Source organism: Equus quagga, chromosome 14 (genome assembly GCF_021613505.1).
Source record: "Equus quagga isolate Etosha38 chromosome 14, UCLA_HA_Equagga_1.0, whole genome shotgun sequence".
Lineage (NCBI taxonomy): Eukaryota > Metazoa > Chordata > Mammalia > Perissodactyla > Equidae > Equus > Equus quagga.
In genome coordinates, this window is record NC_060280.1 from 95891668 (window position 1) to 95900038 (window position 8371).

Here is an 8371-nt window from a genome sequence, read left to right on the forward strand (position 1 = left end):
GGGCCCCGGGGTCTCGCTGGTTCTCTGCTGCCTTCACGGAGATTATGGGGCCCTCGGAGCCCCCCGCCCCATGCATGCTGGGGGCGGACAGGGGAATGATGTGGTCCCCGCTCGCGATGTCGCTGTCCGGGCGGGAGACAGACTCTCCAGGCTCAGGGGACGCAGGTGAGAGTCAGACCCCACGGAATGGATGCCGCCCCGTGCTCCCCCTCAGACCCCCCATAGCTCCCTACTGCTCTGGGCATCCAGCCCGAACACCTCATGGGGGTCCGGTGCCCTTGGTAGACCCCCTGCCCACCCCGACTCCCAGCCCCAAATGTAGACCCAGCCCGGCCGCCAGCCCCTCCTCCTCCTGCTCCTCGGAGCCCCGAGCCTTCGTCCCCGAGGTCCCTCCACCCAGCGCCCGCCCGCTGAGTCCCCGCCACACGGTCTCGGCTCTGATGGGCCTCCCCCTGCCCGGCCACAAAGCATCAGGCGGTGACAGACGCCACTGTCCCCACTTTCCACTTCTCGTGTTTGTTGGGGTGACTCCTGTCCGCTGGCCGCCTGACACAACTCTCAGGGAGAGAAGCAGACACAGAAGGACACACGGCGTGTGACCCCATTGACGCGAAACGTCCAGAACAGGCAGATCCACCGACAGAGAGCGGGCTCGTGGGGGCCAGGGGCTGGGGAGGGGGTGGGGGGGATGCTGATGGGGACGTCCTGGGTTCCAGGCTTGCATCTGCTTCTCCCCTGCTGTGTGGCCCTGGGCCGGTCGCTTCCCCTCTCTGGGCCTCTGCTTCCCCGTCTGTAACACAGGCCGATAATCAGCCTGTTTCCTCCTGGGGCATCAACCGGATGCCCCCTCTGTGCCTGGCGTCCCCTAGGACAGGGTCTCCCCCGGGGCGGTGCTGCCCCCCAGGGACACTGGGCCATGTGACACGGCCGGAGGCGCCCACAGCCGCTGGTGCCGGTCGGCGGGGATGCATGGAGGCTGCGCTGACGGGTCCGGCCCGGGCGAGGGGAATGGGAAAGGGACGGCGCCCTGTGCCGGGTGACCCTGGGCCACCGCGGGGCCTCCTGGGGGCGGTCAGGGCTGGAGCTCAGGGGAGACATGTGGCCGAGCGGAAGGTCAGGGGTCACCCGGGAGCAGATGGCACTCGGTCCAGGAGGACGGAGCTGGCCCTGTGGTGTCGCCTCATCCCGCCGTCCGGCCGGGTCCTTTGTCCCCACTGCGCCCGCCACCCTTCCCAGCGCCTCCTGTCTTGAGAACCCCCCCGGAAACGGGCCGAGGCCCTAGAAAGTTTGCCTGCGGAGGGACGACCGGGACGCAGACCCCACTGGATTTGGGAACCAGGGATCCCGGCCTCAGGGAGCGGAAACGCCCAGAGAGGGTCTCCACCGGCCGGGGTGCCCAGCGGCCCATCGGGGGGTGGCAGGAATTGGGGGCGTCTCGGCAGAACCCCAGCTGGTGAAGGGCCAGTCCCTCTCCAAGGATGTGCTCGTCCCCAAGGGGCCCGGAGCCCCCCCCACCGGGGAGATGACAGGGCCGCGCCTGCCGCCAGAGGGGAGAGTCGACAAACTGGGTCACAGCTCGAGTGGCCCCCGCTGGGCAGCAGGACCAGCTGGCCTCTCATCCCAGGGAGTAATTATAGCGCTGAGGCTCAGCGCCCCGGGCGCTCGCTCCCTGTGACAGGCAAGGTCCAGAGAGGGTGTGATTTTCATCAGAGGTCACACAGCACAGCAGGACCGAGGTCTCCACCGGCCCTTTGAGACTGGATCGCCGTGGCTGTGCCCTGCCGGCTCCAACCTCGTGTCACTTGACTGCTTCCTCCCTGGGTTTGTCCTTGTCCGCTGTCGACGGCAACTGTTTGTCTAACGTCCTTTCCAGCTGGAAAATGGTCAGCACACGGTAGATGTTTGTTGACTGACGGACGGACGCACTGGATCCACACAAGAGGGGGAACCTTGGGGGACGGTGATCACATCAGTCCAGCAGACACAGACCCGCGTTTTAGATTCCAGCTGACGAGCCACCGGGACCTGGTCCCCGGCTGTTTATTAAAAAAAGGTTAGCGAGTGTCCCTGAGACTTTCCTCTGCCGCCTCTGCTGCGCTGTGGGAACCCGAGTGGGTGACTCGAGTCCCTCTGAGCCTCAGTGTCCCATCTGCAAAGTGGGGGTGACAGCGGGGACCCCCGTGAGCTTTTGTGGGGACTAAATGGGATGACCCAGGGGCTCAGGACTGAAGAATGTGGGCCACTTTGCTGACGGTGACGATGTTCACAGTCCAGGTGGAGATGCCAGCATCAAAGAAGGGATTAAATGGCATTTCAGAGAAACGAGGGTGGGGACTTGAGTCCAGAGAGTCACCGGGGACGTGACCTTGGGGGTGAGACCCAAATAAAGTCAGAGAGAGAGCCATGCACGGAAGGGGTTCCAGGTATGGGGCACAGCCCATGCAAAGGGCCTGGGGCAGGACCAGGTTGGAGGGACCGCGAGGAGGTCACGTGGTGGAGCAGAGTGACCCAGTGGGGACGAGGGGAGGACTTGGAATTAAATTTTCCTTTAGGGCCGTGAAACCCTCTTCTGCAGACAGAACGAACCGGGCAGCTCGTCCCCGTGTGGGGACGAAGCGACACCGGCCAGTGCCTCCTCAGGGCAGAGCCAGCGAGGTCCCGACCCCCCAAAGCCCACTGCTCACTTCCTGTCCCCCATCCCTGGCTGGGGGACCACAGGCAGCGGCACAGGCCGGGACGGGGACCCGGGAGTGACCTCCAAGCCGGGGACAGGTTTAAGGTCAGACGTTGCCGGCGGCGCGAGGTGGGCGGGTGGACGGGGCAGTCGTTGGCGCTCGGTCCCCTCCCCGGACACAGCCTGGCCAAGCGCTCGGAGAGAATGACCTAGAAAAGCGGCCTGGGACCGGAGTTCGCCTCGGGGAAGGGATTACGTGCCCCGCGAGGAGGCCCAGGCCGCGATTAAGGACAAGCGCGGGGGGTGGCGGCCACCCGGCCTCGCTCCTCCCGCCGCCTCCCGCCCTGCTCCCCGGGGGCACCGAGTGGGGGCTGAGACCACGACCTCCCAGCAGCCGGGGGGGCGACCCCTCGGCTTCTGCGGCCTCAGCCCCGGGAACCCCCTTCCTGCCGCTCGCGGGCCGCTCCGTGTGGCGCGTGAATTCCCGTCACCCGGCGGCGCCTCTGTCTGTGCGCCCACCCTCTCGTGGCTGGAAGCCGGTCTGGTGTTGCACTCGATTTTGCCACGAATAGGACGGTGCTGCGTGTAACCCGGATTATGTCCCCCCCGTGTCACCATATTTCAGCCATGGTCCTCGTGGGCACCTTCCGATCTCCCAGCATTCCACAGTAACGGCTTATTTGACTGATCCCCTTTGGATGGGCACTTAGGTTAGTTCCCTGTTTTTCTCCTTATACCTACATCTCGGCTCGGCCTTCTCTGTTGGTACATACGAGCCGCCTGGATCCCACAGCAGGCGGGGACCACAATTTAACCAATCCCCTTTGGATGGGCACTTAGGTTAGTTCTGGCCCCCCCCCCCCCAACCAATCTATTATAACTGCCTCTCTGCTGTCCTCCCTCATCAGTACATACAAGTCGCCCTGTGTCCCACAGCGGACACGGACCGCCGTTTATTCACCTGATCCCCTAGCGATGGACACTCAGGTTAGTTCCAATTTTTTGCTGTTTCGGACGACAGCACACCCAGCCTCCTTGTTCCTGCCCCTCTGCCCTGAGGTGTGAGTTTTTCTCAAGGGCACACGGATACTCGTTTGGGTCTCATCCGAGGGTGCTGTGGCTGCCAGGATAAAGTCCCACAAGTGGGGAGTCTGGGAACCCCAGAAGTTTGCCGTCCTCTCTGATCTGGAGGCCACCAGCCTGAGGTCGAGGTGTCGTAGGGCCCTGCTCGCTCCAGAGACTCTCGGGCTGGTCCTTGCCTGCTGCCCACAGCAGCCGGTGGCTCCCGGCCACCCTGGGCGTCCCTCGGCCTGTGTACGCATCCCCCACCCCCACGTCCCACGGCCGTCTTTTCTGTGTCCGCGTCCAGGTTTTATAAGGACACCGCTCACTGGATCCGGGCCCGCCCTGCTCCGGCGCGACCTCGTCCGAACTTGGTGACGCTGCAGATGCCACCTCTGCCCCCACTTTCCTGCGGCTCATCTCCAGCGTTAAGCGAGCGGTTGCTTGGGGCTCGGCATGTGACATTGTCACCTTAAATTCCCCAAAGGGCCCGGGGAGGCAGGAGGAACCTCGGCCGGGGTCCCCAAAAGCTAAGATGCCCAAAAGGGCTGCCTGGCGGGTGAGGGCGGCCCCCATGCAGCTGCCAGCTGGCTGTCCCTCCCCGCCACCCCCCACTTGCACCCGGGATCTGGGCTGTGGCCAAGCGGGGGTGGGGGGCGGGGTGCAGCTGGCTGCCAGGAGAGATGAGCAGCGTGGAAAAGCCAGGTGCAGAGGCCCCAGCGTGCTGGCATCTGTCCCTCATGGGCTCCAGGCTGTGCACCATCCGGCCTCAGTGACTCGTTCAGCGCATGTCCCTCTCCCCCCACCACCACTTGCCCCGGTAGAGCCTTGCTGGCTGCCCCTCTGCCTCAGGGCCTTTGCACAGGCTGTTCCCCCAGCCTGGAACTCTCTTCCCCCAGACCTTTGGGGGCACCTTCCTGCTCATCCTTGGGGTCTGTGTGAGCTTCCTGTGGCCGCCAGAACCGAGCACCACAGTCTGGGGTGGGGGGCTCCAAACGACAGAAATCTCTGCCCTCTCCGTTCCAGAGGCCGCAGGTCTGAGATCCCGGTGGGTGGGGCCGCGCTCCCCCTGGAGGCTCCAGCGGAGGGTCCTTCTGGCCTCTCCCAGCTTCCGGGGCCTGGGCCACCCTGGGTGTCCCTCGGCTTGTAGACGCATCGTTTCAGTCCCTGCCTCCTGCCAGTGGCCTTTGTCCCCCGGTTTGTGTCTGTGTCCACATGTACCTGTTCACCGAAGGCCCCAGTCTTTGGTCCCAGGCCCACCTTCCTCCCCAGAACCCCGTCTGCGCTCGTCACAGCTGCAAAGACCCTCTTGCCCCGCAGGCCCCATTCACACGTCCCGGGCTCAGGACTCGAATGTATCTTTTTGGGGGACACAGTTCAACCCACTACATAGTCCCGGCTGAAGTGTCACCGTAACGGGTCAGAGGCCGCCCCCTCCTTCCACCCTGACCGCCGGGACCCTCCATCCACGCCGCGTCCATCCTCTGGTCTTGCTGCCCGGACGCGTCGATGTCTGTGGAGCCGGTGCCGTGTCTGGGGGACAGATCTAGGCCCCGACGGAGCTGAGGCGACGGACGCAAAGGCCTGGGAGCGCTCATGAGCCAGTTGGAGGTGACAAGGAACATTAAAAGCTGTTCTAATGTCACGTGACGCATGGACCCATGCGGACAAATAAACAACATAGCAGAGGGGGGACGAGGTGGGCGGGCGACCTGGTAAGGCTCCTTCAGGGGGAGGGGACATTTGGACCACCTGTTTGTCCTCCGTGACAGACGTGAGCCCCCGGGGAGGGCAGGAGCTAGTCTGCCTTCTTCTTTAGGGCATTCAAAGCCTGGTATACAGTAGGCACTCAATAAATGGGGGGGGTTTGGCATCAAAAATTTTACATTAAATTTGCATCGTTCTCCAGTTCAATAAATACTTTCTCTTGCAGTTTTGTTTTAGATAAAATTCAAAAAACGTAACATTCACCGTTTCCAAGTACACAATTCAGTGGTTTTGATATATTTGCAAGGTTGTGCCATCACCACCACTATCTTGTTCCATAACATTCCATCACCCCAAAAAGAAACCCCGTCTGTTCCCATCAGCATCACCCCCACCCCCTCCCCAGCCCCTGGCCCCCACGAGCCCGCTCTCTGTCTGTGGATCTGCCTGTTCTGGACGTTTCATGTCCATGGGGTCGCACGCCGTGTGTCCTTCTGTGTCTGCTTCTCTCTCTGAGCGTCGTGTGTGCAGGTCCATCCACGTGCAGCTGTGTCAGGGCCTCGCTCCTCTTCCCGGCTGCGTGATACTCCAGCGTGTGGGGGGACACGAGTGTGCATCCATCCATCACCCGTGGATGCGCATTTGAGCTGTTTCCGCTTTCTGGCGATTGCACCGCTGCTGCTGCTGCTGCTGCTGGGAACGCGCGTGCCCAGGGTTCCTGTGGACGCGCGTGCTGGGTCCTCTCGGGGTGGGGTGGGGGGACCCCCAGGCGTGGGATCGCTGGGGGCCACGGGGGAGACCCGCCTCCCGCGCGCCGCTAACGCTGCCTCCGCCCGCAGGTGCCCCGAGGATGGTGGCGCGGCCCTAGGCCAGGCTCCGCACCATGACCTGCTGGCTGCGCGTCCTGAGCCTGCAGCTCCTGCTCCTGCCCGCCGCGCCGCCGCCGGCGGGGGGCTGCCCGGCCCGCTGCGAGTGCAGCGCGCAGACGCGCGCGGTGGCCTGTCCCCGGCGCCGCCTGACCGCCGTGCCCGACGGCATCCCGGCCGAGACGCGCCTGCTGGAGCTCAGCCGCAACCGCATCCGCTGCCTGAACCCCGGCGACCTGGCGGCGCTGCCGCAGCTGGAGGAGCTGGACCTGAGCGAGAACGTGATCGCGCACGTGGAGCCGGGCGCCTTCGCCAACCTGCCGCGCCTGCGCGTCCTGCGCCTGCGCGCCAACCTGCTCAAGCTCATCCCTCCCGGGGTCTTCACGCGCCTGGACAACCTCACGGTGCTGGACCTGAGCGAGAACAAGCTGGTCATCCTCCTGGATTACACCTTCCAGGACCTGCGCAGCCTCCGCCGGCTGGAGGTGGGCGACAACGACCTGGTGTTCATCTCGCGCCGCGCCTTCGCGGGGCTGCTGGCGCTCGAGGAGCTGACCCTGGAGCGCTGCAACCTCACGGCGCTGTCGGGCGAGTCGCTGGGCCACCTGCGCGGCCTGGGTGCGCTGCGCCTGCGGCACCTGGCCATCGCCGCGCTGGAGGACCAGAACTTCCGGCGGCTGCCGGGGCTGCTGCACCTGGAGATCGACAACTGGCCGCTGCTGGAGGAGGTGGCGGCGGGCAGCCTGCACGGCCTCAACCTCACCTCGCTGTCCGTCACGCACACCAACATCACCGCCGTGCCCGCCGCCGCGCTGCGCCACCAGGCGCACCTCACCTGCCTCAACCTGTCGCATAACCCCATCAGCACCGTGCCGCGCGGGTCCTTCCGCGACCTGGTGCGCCTGCGCGAGCTGCACCTGGCGGGGGCCCTGCTGGCCGTGGTGGAGCCGCAGGCCTTCTTGGGGCTGCGGCAGATCCGCCTGCTCAACCTCTCCGACAACCTGCTGTCCACGCTGGAGGAGAGCACCTTCCACTCGGTGAACACGCTGGAGACGCTGCGCGTCGACGGGAACCCGCTGGCCTGTGACTGTCGCCTGCTGTGGATCGTGCAGCGCCGCAAGACCCTCAACTTCGACGGGCGCCTCCCGGCCTGCGCCACCCCCGCCGAGGTCCGCGGCGACGCGCTGCGCAACCTGCCCGACTCGGTGCTGTTCGAGTACTTCGTGTGCCGCAAGCCCCAGATCCGGGAGCGGCGGCTGCAGCACGTGACGGCCACCGCGGGGGACGCCGTGCGCTTCCAGTGCCGCGCCGAGGGCGAGCCGGCGCCCACCGTGGCCTGGGTGACCCCCCAGCACCGCGCGGTGACCGCCGCCAGCGCAGGGCGCGCGCGCGTGCTGCCCGGGGGCACCCTGGCCATCCAGGACGCGCGGCCCCAGGACAGCGGCACCTACACCTGCGTGGCCAGCAACGCGGGTGGCAACGACACCTACTTCGCCACGCTGACCGTGCAGCCCGAGCCGGCCGCCAACCGGACCCCGGGCGAGGGGCGCAACGAGACGCAGGCGGCGGCGCGCGCCCCGCTGGACCTCACCACCATCCTGGTGTCCACCGCCATGGGCTGCATCACCTTCCTGGGCGTCGTCCTCTTCTGCTTCCTGCTGCTCTTCGTGTGGAGCCGCGGCCGCGGGCAGCACAAGAACCACTTCTCCGTGGAGTACTCGTTCCGCAAGGTGGACGGGCAGGCCACCACCACCGGCCAGGGCGGCGCGCGCAAGTTCAACATGAAGATGATCTGACGGTCTCGGGGGGCCCCGCCCTCCCGCTGCCCTCCCGCTGCCCTCGGCCTGCTGGGCCCGCCCGTGGCCACCTATGCACTTCCAGGGTGGGGCGGCTGCCAGCCGGCTCCTGGCGGGACTTCCCTTTTTTGTAGAGACCCGCCCGCAGGTCTGTTTTTCATGAGGACGCATCTTTTGCAGAGTTTCTCAAGCGTTTTCTAAGGTTTCACCCCAGCTTCCTGCCCTGACGTGACCGCCCGAGCGGGGTGGGGCGGGCCGAGACCCCA

General features: G+C 65.7%; 1 protein-coding gene across 1 annotated transcript; it reads left to right on the plus strand.

Annotated features, from left to right (window-relative positions):
- Positions 1–5958: 5958 nt before the first annotated feature.
- LINGO3 (leucine rich repeat and Ig domain containing 3) lies at positions 5959–8105 on the plus strand. The gene has a single exon (XM_046638433.1). The coding sequence runs from the start codon at positions 6327–6329 to the stop codon at positions 8103–8105; it is 1779 nt and encodes a 592-aa protein (XP_046494389.1). The 5' UTR covers positions 5959–6326.
- The last annotated feature ends 266 nt before the right edge of the window (positions 8106–8371 follow it).